The 20423-nt window shown below is 35.2% G+C and overlaps 1 protein-coding gene across 1 annotated transcript; it reads left to right on the forward strand.

The window, feature by feature from the left end:
- Positions 16427–20202, forward strand: LOC109226983. Its single transcript, XM_019391956.1, has 3 exons — positions 16427–16875; positions 16983–17025; positions 19689–20202. Exons 1-3 carry the CDS (start codon positions 16597–16599, stop codon positions 19838–19840), a joined length of 474 nt encoding a protein of 157 aa, XP_019247501.1. The 5' UTR covers positions 16427–16596; the 3' UTR covers positions 19841–20202.

Consider the following 20423-nt stretch of genomic DNA (forward strand, 5'->3'; position numbering starts at 1 on the left):
GTAGGAACTTTGCTACTGAGCAAAAGACTATCTAACCGCTCTGTTGTGGCTCGTTGCTTGCATGCCTTGTCATTTAAAGGTCTTATTTCTGCTAATGAAGCTTCCTTCGTAGTATGCTTTCCGTTGCTGCCTCGTTAAAAACCTTGCTAGAAAAATCCAATTGGGACAAAAACTGGACGAAGGGAAAAAGAGTGCAGCACATATTTTCAGTATAGGTGATGCTCGTCAACAATAATACCTTTTGAGATGTGCTACATTCCAGTTGCTCGGCAACTTAACTCCATCTTGATCTTCCAATTCGTATGAATCTTTCCTGTTGACACCTAAAACTCGGTATGGGCCTTCCCACGTCGGACCCAGCTTCCCTGCGTTGAGCTCCCGGGTGTTCTGAGTTACCTTCCTTAAAACCAAGTCTCCTACTTTGAAATAACGGAGGTTGGCTATTCGATTGTAATATCTTTCTACTCTATGTTTCTGGGCTGCCATCTTTATATACGCCAAGTCCCTGCGTTCGTCGAGCTGCTCCAATTTGACCAACATTGCTTCATTATTTATTTCTTCGTCCACCCAAAAATATCTCAAGGTAGGTTCCCCTACTTCTACCGGGATCAAAGCTTCCGCACCGTACACAAATGAGAAAGGAGTCTCCCCCATGCTTGATTTGGCCATTGTTCAATACACCCACAATACTCCTGGTAGTTCTTCGGGCCATTTACCTTTAGCTTCTTCCAATCTCTTTTTGAGATTTTGGATAATCACCTTGTTTGTCGATTCTGCTTGACCGTTCGTACTCAAGTGATAAGGTGATGATGTGATCCTTTTGATTTTCAGGTCTTCAAGGAATTTTGTGACCTTTGCGCCTATAAAGTGTGACCTGTTGTCGCAGGCTATCTCTTTTGGTATCCCGAACCTGTAAATTATATTCTCCTACAAGAAATCTACCACTGCGCGCTCGCCGAATTTCTGGTAAGGACTTGCTTCAACCCACTTAGAAAAATAGTCAGTTAAAATCAAAAGAAATTTTACCTTACCGGGGGCTAAAGGTATCAGACCGACTGTATTCATTCCCCACTTTATAAATGGCCAGGGCGACGAAACTGAATGTAGTAGATCTGCCGGTTGATGTACCAACGGTGCGTGGCTTTGACACTTATCACTTTTCTATACATAAGCGGCGTCTTGCTCCATCCAGAGCCAATAGTATCCTTGCCTAATTAATTTTAGCACTAAGAAATCCGCACCTGAATGATTTACGCAGATCCCTTCATGCTTCTCACATGACATAGTTAGCTTCGGAAGCTCCCAAACATCGGGCCAACGGGCCTTGGAAAGATCTTCTATACAATTGGCCTCTCTTGAAGCCGTATCGAGCTGCTTTAGTGTGAGACGTCCAAGATGCCTTGGGATCTTCAGGCAATATTTCGTGCTCTAGATAGTCTATGATCTCGTTTCTCCAGTCCCAGACCAAATTGGTCGCGTTTGTCTACATCCTATACCGAATGCATAAGCTGCACGATCGTACCAGAGCCCGATCCCTTCATTTTCGTGGATGATCCCAAATTGGCTAATGCATCTGCCTCTGCGTTTTCTTCTCTCGGGATGTGGTTAATCGACCATTCCTTGGACCGTATGAGCAGAGCCTGGACTTTTATTACATACTGCTGCATGCGTTCCTCTTTGGATTCAAAGATCCCGTAGACTTGATTTACTACCTATTGGGAGTCGCATTTCATTTCTATGACCTCGAAGTCCAGTCCCCAGGCCAACTCGAGTCCTGCAATCAAAGCCTTGTCCTGTTTCATTCTTAGTCAGAGTAACAATTCTTATGACCTACCTTAGGGTTTCTCCCGAGGGGGTGATTAGAATTACGCCGAGTCCGGACCCTTTCACATCGGAAGCTCCATCCATGAACAGAGTCCAAACTCGTGATGTCGACTCTGACACCATTACTACTTCTTTGGTAGCCAAAGGTTACAGTCCCGCACTGAAATCGGCCACAAAGTCGGCCAAAACTTGTGACTTAATCACAGTCCTAGGTTTATACTCGGTCAAATTCACTCATTTCAATGGCCCACTTGGCCAGCCTACCTAAAAGTTCAGGTTGTGAAGATATTCGCAGGGAAAAAGTGGTCACCACGGTTATTGGATGACATTGGAAATAAGGCCTAAGCTTTCGAGCGGCGACCACGAGAGCTAAGGCCAATTTTTCTAGATGTGGGTAGCGATTTTCTGCTCTCGTTAAAATTTTACTAATATAATAGATAGGAGATTACGTACCTTCGTCCTCACGGGCTAAAACAACACTTACCGCTACCTCCGAGGCTGCTAAGTAGATCTGTAGCAGCTCGCCTTCCTCTAGGTTTGACAATAATGGAGGACTCGACATATACCTTTTAAAATCTTTCAAAGCATGGTGACATTCCGGAGTACATTCAAAGTTTGTTCTTCTTTTTGAGGAGCGAAAAGAAATGATGGCATTTTTCTAAAGATCGGTAAATGAATCTACTTAAAGCGGCCAGTTTCCTATCAACCTTTGAACCTCTTTCACGATTGATTGCCGGTCCGGGATGTCTTCGATAGCTTTAATTTTTATCAAGGTTGACTTCGATCCCCTTTTGCGACACCAGGAACCCCAAGAACTTAACAGAGCTGACTCCGAATGCACACTTCTTGGGGTTAAGCTGTATGTTGTGCTTTCTTAGGATGTCAAAGGTTTCTTGCAAATGTTTAAGATGATCATCTGTGTTCAAAGACTTAACCAGCATATCATCTATGTAAACTTCCATAATTTTCCCTATTTGTTTCTCAATCATTTTGTTTACGAGCCGCTGATAAGTGGCTCCGGCGTTCTTTAGACCCAAAGGCATCACACTATAGCAATATGTGCCAAAATTCGTTATGAACGAAGTTTTTTCCTGTTCCTCCGGGTTCATCTTGATTTGGTTGTACCCGAAGTAAGCATCAAAGAAACTAATTAACTCATGTCCGGCCATCGCATCAATCATTTGATCAATGTTTGGCAATGGGAATGAGTCTCTTGGGCACGCCTTATTTAAATTCTTATAGTCTACGCACATGCGAAATTTATTATTCTTCTTTAGAACTACTACTACGTTAGCTAGCCAATCAGGATACTTTACCTCGCGGATTGAAACGATATCAAGAAAATGTGTTAGCTCTTCTTCGACGAATTTGTTTCTGACCTCGGCGATAGGATGTTTTTTCTGCCTTACTAGAGGGATGTTAGGATCCAAGCTTAGTTTGTGCACGACAACTTCTGGCGGGATAGTTGTCATATCCGCATGCGATCGCGCAAAACAGTCAATGTTAGATTTAAGTAATTCGATAAATCCAGACCCTGAGCTCGGGGTTTAGTCCTATCCCCAAGTGGAACTTCCTCTCCAAGAACTTTTCGAACAATGCGGCTTGCTCAAGTTCTTCCGCTGTGGACTTTGTTGCATTCGTTTCTTCTGGTACCTGGAAATATCTTGGTACCTGATAGGATTACGATGACTCCTCCCCCTAGTTGACTTCGCTCGGCTCGGGTGCAGGTGCCGGTTCCTGTAATTGTTATGCTGCATGTTCCTTCCGTTCGCTATTGGGAAACTGAGATTGCATTCATCTTCCTTGTCTCCGGTTGGTCTCCTCTTATTTGTTTAATTCCATCGGGAGTTAGGAACTTCAGTAATTTATGATATCACCATGGTCCTTCATGAAATGGGGGATGGATATCGTAGGACCATTGCCTCAAGCTAAGGGAAAGGTACGGTTTTTGTTAATTCTAACGGATTATTTCTCAGAATGGGTAGAAGCACGTGCCTTTAAATAGGTACGAGAAAAGGAAGTTATGGATTTCATTTGAAGAAATATAATGTCGCTTTGGAGTCCCAAAGGAAATCGTTTGTAATAATGGGCCGCGATTCATAGGTGCGAAAGTTACCGATTTCCAAAGCTGGTAGATTAAATGGATCACTTTTGCACCGTACCATGCAGTGGCTAACGGGCAAGCTGAGTCGACAAATAAGGTTATCATCAATAACTTAAAAAAGCGATTGGAAGAGTCAAAAGGCAGATGGCCAAAAGTACTACCAGGTGTGTTATGGGCTTACCGAACCACGACAAAGACTAGCACGAAAGAAACCCCATTTTCACTTGTGTATGGAACGAAATCTCTAATTCCAGTAGAGATAGGCGAACCAAGCACGAGATACACACATACTAGTGAGGCAAAAAAATGAAGAAGAGTTACGAGTAAATTTAGACTTGACGGAAGAAAGGAGAGAAACAACATTAATTTGGATGGCTGCTCGAAAGCAGATGATTGAACGATACTATAATAGGAAGGCAAACCTTGGTACTTCAAATTTGGGGACTTCATCCTCAAAAAGGTGTTCTTGTCAACAAAAACGGTGAACGCAGGAAAATTGAGTCCAAATTGGGAAGGCCCATATAGGGTTAAAGGCATTGCTGGAAAAGGAGCGTGCGAATTGGAAACCATGGACGACAAGGTATTACCATCTCATTGGAATGCAATCCATTTGAAGAAGTATTACTTCTAAAAGAGGTTAATACCCACGGTCAGGTATCATTCAAGTTCGATTTTATTTTGTTCGTTTAATACTAAGATAATAGGCAAAAAGCTAGCACGTACCAAATGATGATATTAGACCCGAATGACACGCAAAATACTTAATTATTCACGGTCTAGGTTACAACATTTCTAACGGCAGAGGGGTTATGCAATCATCATCTAAAATACCTCCGAATCCCGTATGTATTTCCTTTTTCAGGGAAAGGACCAAAAGTAAGGAGCTGATCCAGTGTTCGAGATCTCATGCTTCAATTTTCTAACACTAGGGGGACAATGCATATAAAAAGATACACAAGGAAAGGAGATGTATACCACAAGAGCATAGTTCAGCCAGAATTAAAACCTCGAAGAAAATGTTAATTTCAAAGGCTTCAAGCTCGCACAAAGGATGGGCAGTAGAAAGTACAAAATACTCCCACGAGCTTCTTGGTTAAGGCCATAAATTTAATCACGGGAATATATACCCGTATTTGTAAACCTACTACAAAGAAAGTATTTATGAAAATGTTGTACAAGCTTATTTATTTGAAAGTTCAAAAAATAAAACTTCTTCAAATTACTTCATGTTTCATAACTTTGCACCAATATGAAGATGAGACGTCATCTTCATCAGTGTTGTTAATATAAAAAGGCCCTCTTTTATAAAAAAAACTCGTGCATATTGAAGACGCGATCTATTAAAGCATTTTTAATATAAGTATAAGCTCAAAAAACTCAAAGAGCAGAAAGCATAATATGCAGCACAGAGATATTTATATCATCATCCCAAAAAAGGGGGAAAATATTTCAAGAACTATCCAAAAACAAGACAAAGAAGAGAGTTCTAACAAAAACCAAAACAAAATCAAAATACTTCCACAAAAGACAAGGGTAAGATTAACTAGGGAGCATCATCCACGTGAGAAGAGGGATTAACTTGAGAAGACGAGGGTTGAGCATCAGCTTCACCAGGAGTAAGTCCATCATCATCACCTTTGGAACCTTCATCCCCGGGTGCTGAGAAGCTTTAGCGCTGCTGAGTCTGTTCAATCGTCTCTTTAGCCTTTGCAATTTCGGCGTTAAGGTCAATACCCTCTTGGCTAGATTCAGTTAGAGTCTCAAAGCGAGTGTTCAAGAAAGCTCAGCTAACATCAAGTGTTAACTTGTCTTCAAGGGCCTCATAATCCTTCTCCTAGTGCTCAACTTCAGCTTTCAACTTTTCTTTTTCTACCTCTGAGGCTTTATAAGATGCCTTTAAAGGAGTAAGAGAACTCTCAAGGAATCGAATCTTATCCGTTGAGTCACGGAGGTCTTCTTGAGCCTGGGTGAGCATTTGTACCCGATCACACGCGTATACCTCTTTTTGGTAAGAAGCTCTTTCAAGCTTCTTATTTCTTCAGTTGCCTTGGAGTGTTGTTCAGCGAAGGAGGATTCCAATATGTCCTTGTCTTTTTCAACTTGATTGGAGGAAGCTTTTAAAACTGCTAGTTCGGCGATGATCGTCCTCAGTTGTTGTTCTAAAGCTCCTTTCTCCTCAGCGAGAAAATCCTTCTCCTGTTGAAGGCCTTCGAATTGCTCTTTCCAATTACAACCTAGGTGCGCAACTCAATCACCTGCCGATCTGTCCAAGAAATCCTTTTCATAAGCTCTGTACCTGTCAAATTAATCTAAAAAATGACAAAAGAAGGGGAGTTACAATCATGAAAGGACGGAGAGGAAAGTAAGAGAGTAAAGATATACCTTGAGGGAAGAATGGATGATGTCATTCATCAGGGTCAAAGAACTGTGAGACTCAAGTTTTTTTCTTTCCACAGGACCAAGCAATGGTTTTAACCACACATCGGCTTGTCCCGACTTCTTCAATAGATTCCCACCATTTGGGACTCAATCAGAACTTTTTTCATACCTAGTCTACTGCTAGAAGGCTTAGCTTCTTCACGAGAAGCAGCAGCGGGGGAAACCCTTGGGGTGACCGCAGGCGGAGAAATAGGGAGATTAACAATAGGAGAAACTGACATCATCGGAAGAGAGGAAAGTGGCGGCTCTTCTGAGACATGACCAAATTACTCTTCACCCTCAAAACCTTAGGCAAAGAACCTGTCAATGGGACTTGGGGGGAGGGGGGGTAATCAAAATTACCAGCATCTTCATCAGATATATCCAAATGGACATTCTCTGGCTCATCAATGAAACTAAAAGGAATTGAACTTGGAGGGGGATCTTGAAAGACATTGGTTTCATCATCTAAAACCATGCGCCTTCTGACTCGTGGTTTCCTCACTAAAAAACCTTCTTCGGTATCCTCTTCATCTTCAGACCCACGGTCTTTAGCATTCTTCCTCTTGGAGGAAGACACACTTAAAATCTGTTCTTGTGCAGAGCTTACAAAAAGCCTCGTAGAAGGAACATAAGCGAGGCTGATGCCACAAATGACGAACGCTAATAAGGGGAAAAAGTATATGCATTAAAAAGGAACAAACAAAGAGAAGGAAAACCACGGGAATGAAAATTTACCGTGAGTTTTCACTTTCTATCCAAATTTCTGTGAAAGAAATTTCTAGGATCTCTTATCCATGGGAGCAACGGTCAGCATTTTTTCTACCAATCACGGAAGTCAGGAATTTCTTCAAAGACTTCCATGGTTGCTGAAAAATGAACATACACTCATGTGAAGAAAACCAAAACTTCGGAAAAAACACTTACATGCAAAGTTCCACTTTTCAGGGAAAGACATATTTTCATCACCCACTAACCCATGAGTGGGGGCGGTAACAAATCGAGCATACCAACTACAGTCACGGTCATCCTCGAGGCTAACTAAAAACCCTTTTACTTTTAGCCACAAGGGAAAAGACGCCTTCACGAAAGAGTTTCGGAGAATGTAAGTGGAGCAAGTGACGAAAAGTAAAAGGGGCAGAAACTAAACCCAACAAGTAGTGAAGGTAAGCAACTGCTCTCCATGCGATGGGACCTATTTGACCGAGGTAGACGTTGAAGTAGTTGGAGAACTCAATAATCACGAGATCAATGGGAGGAGTAAACCTTAAAGTAAAAGGATAGGTGTAAACAAAGGAATAACCTGCATGGTAAGAGGTGATTCTTTGGTTAGCACTAGGAGTCATCATTGGAAAATCAGGTTTCCAATGGCATTCACGTCGAACCAAGGAAAGAAGGCCTGAGTAATCAAGCTAGGGTAATGATCAGCAAGGTTAACAGAAGCTATGGAAGAAACCTGTTTTTTCACAACTTCACGATCTAATACAAAAGAGAACTCTAGTGGGACAATCTCAGAAATAGTAGGTTCTTGCATGGGTTCGTTCTAACCCTTCCCTCTAGAAGAAGATCTAGGAGTTAAAGGTGCTCTAGCCTTAGAGGATGATGGATTAGCAGTACTACTTTGAGGGGTAGAACTACGAGTTGTTAACAAACCTAAAATATGCAGTCTACCACCTCTCCTACACCTGGTAGGGGTTGTAGAGGGAGGAAGCTCATCAACAATTACTACTTTACGTGGGTCTGAGGACGAAGAAGGATTCGATGAACGAGAAGGTATCTTTAATGGATGATATAACGGGAAAAATATGAAGAATTACAAGAGAAGTTAGGGAGATAAATGCAAAAGAAGAAAGAAGGGACTTTCGAAATTGAGTGAGGTGAAGTATTTATAGGTGAAAACAACCGTCATCAGAGTTGGTCATTATGAATTTTCATCATGGAACCGTCACTTCGTGACTAGTGCAGCCGCAAAAAAACCCTAAAAAGGCGTTGGAAACTGCAGAGCCAATTACAATAAGACACGTGTCTTGAGCATTAAATAGACATGACGTATATCGGATCAGTTTTGAAAAAGGCATTATGTTACTCGTGAAAAGGCGGCAAGGAATTCCCACCATAAATACTTACCACTTCCCGAATATTCAATTGAGAATATTCAGAAAGTGGGGGGACTGTCTGTATTGGTGGAAAAAGAGCATGACACGTGGACTACCATAAAGGTGACACGTGGACTACCATAAAGGTGACAAGTACACTTTCAATCAAGCGAATTAAAGAATCCAAGAAGGCGCGAAAAAAGCACCCCCGGTATTTCATTAGAAAAGGTACTGGTCCTAACAACTAGAAAAGAAGAAATAGGAACATAATGGATAAAGACCATAAAGAGGGAAGGTTCATGAATTTGTTATAAAAAGGAAGGAAAATCGGCGTTGATCGTGGTTATGAAGCATCCTCAGTCATTAACGCCACCATTACAATTATATGTGATAATAGGCCATCAAGGCAGTTAATGTCATTAACGAGCCAGAATTAAGTATTAAAATTGTTGTAACTATGTATCCTTATATAAGGACCCGATCCTCATATGTAAAAACATCTGAATGTTTATCATTATATGCAATGATTCTTTTACATTGTTAAAAAGGTTCAAACCGCAATTCTGGGAGAGATTAGGGATCTACTTTGAGTTTTCTTTCCTTGTCTATTATTTTCATTATTCTTTTTATTCTTCGGATTATCAGAAAAGTGAAGTAATTTTGGTTATCAGTAACCCAATTTTTTTTATAATATTGAGTTTGACAGAGAAATTTATTTTTGGGTTAAACAACAGTAGCAGATAAAGAAGAGTATGAGTATGAGGATGAGGAAGAGGCATATATATCAGGACTGATGTGGTCATGTTGTGAAGTTTTAATTGATATATCTATAGTAGTAGTTGTTCCTTTTAAATTTTGGTTGTAACCTCAGCTACCATTTATCCAGACCCACCCAAGAACACGAACTTCTAGTGAAACACATTATTCTTTTACTGTTATATCCTATCAATTGTCTTGAACTGCATAAAAAGTTCCTAGAAATATTAGTTGCTTTTGATTGCCTTCCATTAGAAAAAAAGAGACGGATGTGTGGGTTGATTGATGAGAAAACTGCTCCTGAATCCAATAGTAGAGAGAACACACATTAAGATGAGTTCCACATATCTCAATGCAAATGTAAGATCAGGAAAGTAGATTAGGGACTAGGAGGGCGTTTGGCTAAGCTTATAAGCTGGTCAAACTAGCTTATAAGTACTTTCTGGCTTATCTACGCGTTTGGTAAAGTTAAAAGTTCTTATAAGTCAAAAGCCAAAAGCCATAAGCTGTTCACCCCCAGCTTATGAATTTTTAGTTTATAAGCACTTTAAGTTTGATCAAGTTTTTTACTATTTTATCTTTAAAATATTCCTTTTTAGAACAAAACTCCTATATCGATACTCACAGTCCTAGGTATTTTTTCAACCTAACCCCCCCACCTCTTCAAGTCTGCAATTCTCATTGACTATTTAAGATAAGCAAATTCTCTATTCATTTGTATATTTATATCTATGTGATTGTGTATTAATCTTTGAACTGTATGTAATAAATGAGGACATATCAAATTTTTGATGTATTATTTTCTTAGTGTTGTGGTGATGAAGACACTGTTTGTTTCTCTTCAAATATTTTAAACTATTTAGATTTATTTTTACTGAACAACTTTTGTCAATTTATTAATTATTATAACTTATGATTATATGCTTATCATAAAATAAATTATATTTATCATAAAAATTATCTTATCTAAGTACAGTTATATTCAAAATAAAATGACAAATAGAATATTTTGTATTTGAATCGATTTGCAATCTAAAATTTTAAAGAAATTACGCCCTTATAAGTGTAAATAGTTCTAAGGTTATTTAAGTCATTTTAACAAAAAAAGGAGCTTATCAGCACTTTTTTATCAAATACTGCAGCAACTTATTATCAATTTCAGCACTTGTACCCAAACACGTAACTGCTTATTTATCAAATCAGTTTCAGCACTTGATGCTTATCAACTACTTCAAATCAGCTAATCCAAACGGGCTCTAGATACTTTTCTTTTTTGGCTCAAGGTCGTTTCCAGAAAGACACTTTTCGGCTTATCTACGCGTGTGGTAAAGTTAAAAGTGCTTATAAGCCAAGTGCTTATAAGTCAAAAATAAGCCAAAAGCCATAAGTTGGTCACCCCTAGCTTATGAATTTTTAGCTTATAAGCACTTTAAGTTTGACCAAATTTTTTACTATTTTATCCTTAAAATATTCCTTTTTAGAACAAAACTCCTACATCGATACTCACAGTCCCAAGTATTTTTTCAACCTAACCCCCCTCCCCCCCCTCCCCCTTCTTCAAGTCTGCAATTCTCATTAACTATTTAAGATAAGCAAATTCTTTATTCATTTGTATATTTATATCTATGTGATTGTGTATTAATCTTTGAAGTATATGTAATAAATGAAGACATATCAAATTTTTGGTGTATTATTTTCTTAGTGTTGTGGTGATGAAGACAGTTTTTGTTTCTCTTCAAATATTTTGTCCTATTTAGATTTATTTTTTACTGAAAAACTTTTGTCAATTTATTAATTATTATAACTTATGATTATATGTTTATCATAAAATATATATTTATCATAAAAATTTCTTATCTAAGACAAATAGAATATTTTGTATTTGAATCGATCCGCAATCTAAAATTTTAAAGAAATGACGCCCTTATAAGTAAACAGTTCGAAGGTTATTTAAGTCATTTTAACAGAAAAAGAGCTTATCAGCACTTTTTTATCAAATACTGCAGCAACTTATTATCAATTTCAGCACTTGTACCCAAACACGTAACTGCTTATTTATAAAATCAGTTTTAGCACTTAAAAGTGCTTTTCAGCACTTAATGCTTATCAGCTACTTCAAATCAACTAATCCAAACGGGCTGTTAGCCCTTGCAAGCTTATTGGAGATTGGGTGGTTTTGGCCCAAAAAAAAAAAGTTTTTGAATTATTAAATAAAGTAAAAAGATCGAAAAAATCCAACTGAATGAAAAGAAGCTCAGCAAGTGACTTATCTTTTATCTTTCTTTCTCAAATTTTCTCTTCCTTTCAAAAAAAGATGCATGCCAACTAGGGGTATATAACTCGAGTTGGTTCGGATTTTTCAATTATCAAATCAAATTAATAGTGTCGTATTTTTAAATTTATAAACCAAACCAAACTAAACCAACAAAGTCAGTTTTTTCAATCTTGCTTTTTCTCGGGTTTTCGATTTTTCTGGGTTTTCTGGTTTTTTTTCCCGATAAAGTCTTCATAGCACAAAATATGTAACTTGTGCTCCAAATATTTCTTTAGCTCTAGTAAGATACAATTATATAATGTATTTTTCAAGAAAATAACACAATAATATGAGATAAATCGTAGCATTATACTAAAATATTCAATAATAAAAATAATAAAATTGCATAAATCAAATATTACTAATTAATAAGCCACAATAAAAATTAATATAATCTAAAAATATTATATAGGTCATGCTAAAATAAATACTATTAGTTACATAACTAAGCACTAAAGAAAAAGATAAACTAAGTTATATATTTTCATTATAAACCAACACAAAACTAAAAAATAGATATCCAACACTATCATTATTCCTAGTGTTGAATTGAATCTCTTTTGTTAGCACTAGTATTAATTTGAACTTTGTTTGAGTTACTACATTTATGAGTTATAAAATTTATTTACCATTCGAGAATGTTAAGTCCAAACTTGAAATACATTAAAATATAAATATGTGAAAAAGTTTAAGAAATATTTATAAATTACATTACAATAAATATTTATATGTACAAAATGTTTTAAAAATTATATAAATGTACTATCGGTTGGTTTGATTTCGGTTTGTCTTTTTTAGTTAAAACCAAACCAAACCAATTATGGTCGTTTTTTTTCCAATACTAAACCAAATCAAACCAAATCACAATTGATTTTTTTACCCTATTTAACTCGAATTATCGATTTAGTGTGGTTTATAGGTTTTCTTTATACACCCCTAATGCCAACCGAGGAAATGGCTCAGATGCCATAGTCATTACACAACTTAATGAAACCAATTTTAATTATATTGAATATTGATATGATCGGACAATTTTATTTCGCTTGTTTATTTGTGACGATACAAGATATGATAAACATTTGTCTAGATGAAAGCACTCGTACAATTTTTTTCCGTAAGCGCATATTATTTGGATTCAATGTTAAGAACTAGAGAATGGGAATAAAAAGAATAGGTTTGTGTGTTTTAGCCAACTAGTATCTATGAACGTGCGTTGCACGTTAATAATGACACATGATGATTTAAACATTTATTTATATGAATGAACAATAAAAATTAATTAACGAGAGAAATTTTATGTGTAATAATACAACAATCATCTAAATGCCGAAAAATATTATTACATTAGCATAATACATGAATTTAAAATAAAAGGACATCATCAAAACTTACATAAATGATCAACTTTGTCATGACAGTTATATACAATTATATTATAATTTAAAAGTATTTAATGTGATGGTATCTTAAAAAACACTTCTTTGTGGACAATATTTTTTTGTGTATGTTTCCTCCTAATGCTTTGGTTGCTCTGCCTTAACCTGTCGATCTTGATATCCCTCTTGAAAGTGCAACATACAGTTATCCGTGCAAGAAAACATATTGCGGTAAATATAGTCCAATATTTTAGATGTTTGTCCTTGTACTTTATTTATTATATTTACAAAACATAAACATACTAAAATTTATTTTCACACAAATTTAAAAGGATATTCCTTAGTTTCGGGAGACGAAAGTTGAATTCAGGAATAAGAATATACTTAGAAGCGAATTGACCAGTATCATAATTTTTGCATGTATGACGTTATTGTCAAAACTTCTATATAGTATTTGTGTGCTATTACATAAGTTATTCGGCGTATTTAAGTTTTTCAGTAGCATGACGGGCATATTTTTCTTCGAAATCAACCTATATACAATGGAAGATCATCTAGTCTATTATATATACGGTGACATTAACGTACGTAAGTAAATAACTAAACTTGACACAATCATGTATGGTAGAAGGCCGTTTGGTATTAAAGTATTTAAGTATTCTTCTTGGTAGTAATTATTGGTATCATTTTCTGCTGAGCAAAAAACAAAAAAATATTTTGTTTTTACTATAAAATTTTGCAATCAACCTTTTATTTAGTTGATCAACATATTCATTTCTGCTAGCTAAGATATCTTTTTAATTCCATCATGCGTTTGCACAAATTGCTTTTTAATCTAACTATAGAAATATTTCTCTTATTAAATGCACTACTATTGTCATTGGGATTGATAACCAAGTGTTCAGGAAGAACCAAATCATCTTTTATTGAATGCTCTTATTCTTTTCCCACACAAAGCAAGAAGACACCGAATATTGAATCTGTTCTTACTTTTTATTTCTTGTCAGTTGAATCTTTTTATTTGAGGCCAGAAGTATAACTTTGGCAAGCTAGATTTTACAGTCCACGCTTTTGTCGATTTTGGAACTATTGGTAGTACTTGACATAATTTACCTCCCAAATCATTAATTTTTACTAAACGGTTCATTAATGTCCAATATATCTCTAGAACTCTATTTGACACTTAGTCACAAGTGCTTCATCCCATATTATTAATTATACTTTTCTTAAAAAATTTGCACCATTGCTCCGCTTTGATATATTTGTGATGGTTATTTAAGTTGTTTGAAGAGGTATATCAAATCTAAAGTGGGTGGCCTCACAATAAAATCGTTATTGGTACACCACTTGCTATTATTTCTAACAATATCATGTCTCTTGATATGATATTTTCAAGTAATGCGTGACATAAAAATATTATTTCGATTCCGCCAGAGGCCTACAAAGAATAATCCCCTTATAGCAGAGTCAACTCTTTATAATATGGTCTTGAAAGCTTATTCTTGTTTAGGATTTAGCTTTGATCGTGCTTCCTCAGACACTTGTATAGCATTTTGATTCTTAATAATATATTAACCTTTTTACTTTGTGTTCAAACACACTTTTTATGGGATAGATTTATGTACCCTAAGATTTTTTTTTTTTTAACTTGAATAAGAATTTTACTCATATGGTGAATTTAAAATATAATTGAATTGGATTCTTTTGCTAAATAATTAATTAAAAGATTTAATTATTTGATTTTAGCATAAAAATAATTTATTCTATGTTGATTGGCATCTTAATTAGTTCATCTCTTGTTTTGAATGTTTAATCTTAATTATAATTTTATCCACCATAAATTTTATTTTCAAAGAGTAAAAGATTGATATGACATTTCACTTTTAGATCTTTATGTGTGTAGAATCATTAGTGGTATTGACTCTTACCTACCATTTTTTTTTCTCTTTCTCGCACATTATATTCTTAAATATTTTCTTAGTTGTTGTTTAATAATTGGGTAGTTTTTTAAGTTACACGAAAAATTGATTAAAAAATATTATTTGAATAGAAAAATAATTCAAATATAATATAAAATATATTATTGTGGGGTGTATTTTTTTCTCAATTTCAACTCTTTATGCAGTCCATTTAATATTTCTTTTTTTTTTGGTATTGGACATTATGGAGTGGTAATGTATTGCCAATGGGGAGGATTCTAATGAAATTGATTTTATTAAACCTTCCTACACATTTTTAATAAGAATTTAATAGACAAATTTTTGTTAATTTTAAAATATTAAATATTAAAAATTAGCATAGAACGTATTATAGTCTAATAAATAAGTTATTGCAGTTATGCCCTTTCCCTATGAGTTCTTCCGTTTAATATTTTAGGGCTGTTTTGGTATATTAATATTGTGTTTATACTTTTATAATAATATAGGCTCTCCTTTTTTCTAAATGGATTTCGACAATATAATACATTCTCAAATTAAATTAGTAATAAGATAATATAAGACGTCTTCAAATTAAATTAGTAATAGAAATTTTTAAGAAATATATACTAAAAGTAAATGTATATCTTTTTCTAAATGAATTTGGACAATATATATTCTCAAATTAAATTAATAATAGGACAATATAATACGTTTTTAAATTAAATTTGTAATAGAAATTTTTTAAGAAGTATATTCTAAAAGTAATAGGATTACTTGGCTAAAAGTATTAGAATTATACTAATAGGATTACTAAAGGTAATAATATAGGATTCCAAACGTATATTATGTAAATTTTAAAAATTCAAATTATTAGGTGGGCTTGACATTACGTCCCGTAAAAGCAAGAATCTTAAGTAGTCGACTCTAAATAGAAATACTTACAATAACCAAATAGTAACAAATTTGAATTTTTTGATTTGTGAAGATAGAAAAGATTTTTCCTTGGATTATATAAGAATAATTTGATAAGAACGATATTAGGTTTCATATAATTCTTTAACCCAATTTGTTTTGGGTGAATAAAAGAAACGAATAACATATTTAGTCCTGGTAGGATTGAAGGTTCATAGAAGTTAATTCTTAATATTACGTGGGCACCATACATGGTTACAAAATGTAGAGAATTTTAGTTGATTTCAAGTCCTATTATTATCAAAACTTTAAAGATTACAATTTTATCCAACATTAATAATATTTTTAAGGCTGTTACATGATTAAAGATATTTACTTGTTTAATTTTATATGAATTAGACAGATGAAAGTAATTATACTAATAGGATTCCAAAAGGTAATCATGTAGGATTCCTAACGTGTAGTATTATGTCTTAAAACTAATTGGATTACAAGGCTAATATCTAGAATTCCATTTATATCCTTTTATTGTGAGTTATTATGCTTAACATTATAAGGTTATTTTTGTAAACCGACATTGTATTCATGCTTTTATAATAATATAGAAGATATAGATTATACTTCATAGAAAATGACTTAAGAGAAATATATAGATTGGAATTGCAATTTAGTACTAATAATACTTTACAATGAACCACTTGGTCAAAAAAGTTTGTCATTTTCCTTTTTTTTCTTCTCTCATACTCTACCTACACATCCCATCCTAAAGAAAAAAAGAAAGAAAAACCAAAGAGCTCCGCCGCAAGGGCGAAGAAGCAAATTGGAATTTCATCTCTCATCGTTAACAGGGGACAGTGTTGGAGCAGATTATCTGAAAATGGCTAACGCTCTTGTAAACAGAGCAGCTACGGTGAATCAGGCCACGACCTACTTCAGGCTCTCTTTCAGTTTCCTCAGAAATCTGAGCACTGCGACCCCTACTAACAATCCTCCAACGACGTCGTCGGCCGATGGACCTAAGAAGCCCAAGCGGAAGAAGAAGAAGAATCTTTTTGAGGTGGCTCAGTTTCTGCCTAATTGGGGTATCGGTTATCACATGGCCAAGACTCATTGGACCGGTGTCTCCTATGAAATTACAAAAATCAATCTTTATAAGGTACCTCTCCTTTTTCTGGAGAAGTAATAGCTGTCATTTGGGTTTACTTTCTAGGGTTTAAGGGTTTATGTATATTTTTGTAATTAGGTTTCATTTTGTATTTGCAGGATGGTAGACATGGTAAGGCTTGGGGACTCGCTTATAAAGATGGTGAGTCATGGATTTACTGTTTCTTGAGCATTATATATTGAATATTGCATTCTTTTGGCTTTTAATTACAAGTGTTGAGCTCTGAATTCCTCATTTGGATGATCTCAAGTGTTTAAAATTTGTCGCAAACTTTCTATGCCTTATGTCAAACAATAATGATCTGCAAACTGCAGGCGATAACAAGTGAAACTGTTATTATGCAACTTATCCGTGTAGGATAAGTGGGAGACCTAGAGAACACCTATTTGCCTTAAAAAAACATAGTATTATTTAGTAAGGGAATGAAATACATCTCAATAGAGCAGAATGGATATAGAGGATTTACATAGCAACTGATTTGGGAATGAGGAGTATTTTTTTTTATGACCTGTAAAATTATGATCTTTAATGCAAACATCCAGCTTGTTCTCAGGGTTTAGTTTTCATATTTGTGTTACATGGATTAGCCGGTAACAAGCATACTCAGTTGATAACTTTACCATATTGTTAATAGCTTCACTTATATCTTCAACTCTCTGTCTGGAATATGCTTTCTATAAAAAATCCCCTCCCTCAAACAGGAATCATCTTGGTTTGTTATATATTTTAGCTATGATATTAGATGTTGCTCTCTGCTATTTATCAACAAACTGAGATTTCTTTCTTGTTTTTCACGCATCAGTTGTAGCATCTTATTGGCGCTTTTTTAATGCAAAAACTGGCTCGTATATTCTTCTTTTTCTGTCATCTTATCTGGTAGTCATGCTGTTGAGTTGGATTTTTGACAAGTCTTTTTGAAGAGTGAGTGGACATTGAGCTTGTATCGCACAAGAATTCTTGTATTAGCCTTTTTCTTCTGAGAGTATGATGCTTTACCTACATTTTACAAATATCTAGTCGATGACAAGTACTCCTTCTATCCCAAAAAGGATGACATTTTTCGAATTTCGAGAGTTAAACTTCTTAACTTTGACTATGAATTCGGAAATAGACCGTCAAATTTTTTAAATAAAATTTATATATTTCGAAACTACATAAAAAGTACTATAAGTCACAATAATTGACAATATAAAATATTTAAAAGGTATATGAATAAGTCATGGTCAAAGAACAACTAGTTTGACTTTCGAAATCCAAAAAAGTATCATCCTTTTTGGGACGGAGGGAGTATCAGTTTTATGGAGTTTAACAAATGAAGGTTATCAAAATGGAGTTTAGTAAATGAAAAGCAGGGATCTTTTCTATCTGGATTTTTGAATTTCATGTGAGTTTTAGCAAAAACTTAAGAGCTTATTAGGAAGTGGATGACGAAGGAACACAGAGGACCAAATATGGTGAATGTGAATGCCTTGAGCTGTATTACATCTTATCAAAAGAAACGGATGTATATCACTTCTTATTGCTTGACATATTGAGATAGAAATTGAAAAAAATAAAAATCTTTGTCCTGTCTTGGTTCTCCTTTTACATTATAAAAAAAGGAAAAAAATAAGGCTCTCTTGCTTAAGCAGGGCCCAGCTCCAATTATTTGAGCAATATTGAGAATAGCTAATTCTTTACCTGTGGCGAAAAGAAAAATATCTATGTACATAGTTTTGCATATGTTATCAGAAGAAGATATGTGGATGCATCTTAATGAACCCTTGGGTGGATTGTGGTATACTGCCATTTGTTAATGCTGAGTCTGACAATACTCAATTAGAATTCTTAAAACCAAATACAATGTCTAAACACTGTATGGCTCCACCATATGTAGCACGACTCATCTTAACTCTAAAGGTTAGAAGCTTAACTTTCAGATATTAAAAATTGTATACAATTGTTCGCTCGGAGAGAGGTATATTATTTGTGGAGTGATGATAAATTGTTGCTGTGTAATGGGGTAACACTAATCCTTTTCCCTGGTAGTTCAAAGCTAACAGCTTTTTTCTGTCTGGGCTGTAGTGGGAGAGAAGTAGGTCATAGTAATTAGTAAGGAAGTAAGTGTAAAAGCTGTGGTAAAAAAACTGTTCTCTAGATTCTTTCTGATGAAGTTTTTATTTTATATTTTGGGATGGGGGTTTGGGAGATCTTTTAAGTGAAATTATTATTGCATGAAGTGATGAAGAGGTAACAGAAAAAGTTTTGGGGTGTCAGTTTGAAAAGAAGATTTGCACCCAACTCAAGTAATAACTGCTTGTTAGATAAATTATGGTCATACTTTTAGATCTTACTCATTTTACGTATGATCCATGGGATGGTTTTGGATTTCTTTTCGTGGATGCATCTCTTCGGTTTCTGGCATAGGAGTTTTTTAGAAATAGGGGTGGAAAGAAAGAAAGAGGAACTCCTGTTATATTCTTATCGCTAGGACCGCTAGTTGATTGCCTGTTTTGCTGGTATATGCAGTCTAACAGCTCAATGGTTCATCTTGCATCCAGCTTTACCAGTAAAATATGGAACAAAGGACTAAGAGGAAATTAGTCCCAAGAGGGCTATTTAAATTCCATTACACGACAGACTGCTAGTTCTAATCTGACCGTCCCACTTCCAAGTGATGATTTTTCTTTAGTTTCGTTTTGTTGTCTCTCCAAGTCTTCCCAGATATTTGTATGAACTTAAATATCATTCCCATTTACTTACTACTAATATTGCTGTCGTCAATGTTCGTCTTCTGCAAGTTATTAAAACAGTCTTCCGTTCAGGTTTACCAATTGCTGACGCACCCAAGAAAATGAGTGGTGTACATAAGAGGTGCTGGAAGTACATTGCAAATTTCAAGAAAGCTGAAGGAAGTCTTGATCAAGTAAAGAAAGCTGAAGAAAGTACCCCAAATTCAGATGTTGAAGCTGCTTGAGGCAGTTTCCTTGATCTCATTAACTGCTCTAGCATTGGAATCTTCAAGGTCGTTGCAACTTCTTTTTGTTTGTGGTGGCATCTTGTCAATGAAGTAGCATTCAGTGGAGCTTCAGTCTGTTGCCTTCTGTCATGAAGTTATAGCACCTAGTCTGCCTTATTTTAGAAAGAACCGATAGAAATGTGGACTCATTTCAGAAACTAGCTCTTTTTAGTTTTTAATAATAGATATTTTTATTTGCTGCAGCTGCACCCTAATATTTATAATAGATATTTTTATTTGCTGCAGCTGCACCCTAATATTTCACTCCTTTGAAGTCCCAGCTTCGTGAGAGAAAAAGAAAAGAAAGATTTGCTCTAGGTCACCAAGTTTTTCCAATCGTTCTTTTTCATCTCTTCCTATTTCTTGTACTACCCCTCATTGTGTATTTTGTGTAACATCAAGGAAAGGGAAGGATCGTAGATTAGTGCCGTCTTCTAATAAATATTTATGTAGAGTTCCTTTTTACTTTCGGAATAGTATATTACTGCTTGGTGGGGTAGTCAGGGACAGCCTGGGGAAAGCTTTGATGGCATATGCTTTA

The sequence above is a fragment of the Nicotiana attenuata genome, chromosome 6 (genome assembly GCF_001879085.1).
Source record: "Nicotiana attenuata strain UT chromosome 6, NIATTr2, whole genome shotgun sequence".
In the NCBI taxonomy this organism is placed as follows: domain Eukaryota; kingdom Viridiplantae; phylum Streptophyta; class Magnoliopsida; order Solanales; family Solanaceae; genus Nicotiana; species Nicotiana attenuata.

What these genes read in the sequence shown, in the direction of transcription:
- LOC109226983 (XM_019391956.1), top strand. Translation starts at nt 16,597, where the DNA reads ATGGCTAACGCTCTTGTAAACAGAGCAGCTACGGTGAATCAGGCCACG. An exon ending in CAAAAATCAATCTTTATAAG is followed by an intron (nt 16,876 to 16,982) that starts GTACCTCTCCTT and finishes TTGTATTTGCAG; the next exon opens with GATGGTAGACATGGTAAGGC. An exon ending in GGGACTCGCTTATAAAGATG is followed by an intron (nt 17,026 to 19,688) that starts GTGAGTCATGGA and finishes TCTTCCGTTCAG; the next exon opens with GTTTACCAATTGCTGACGCA.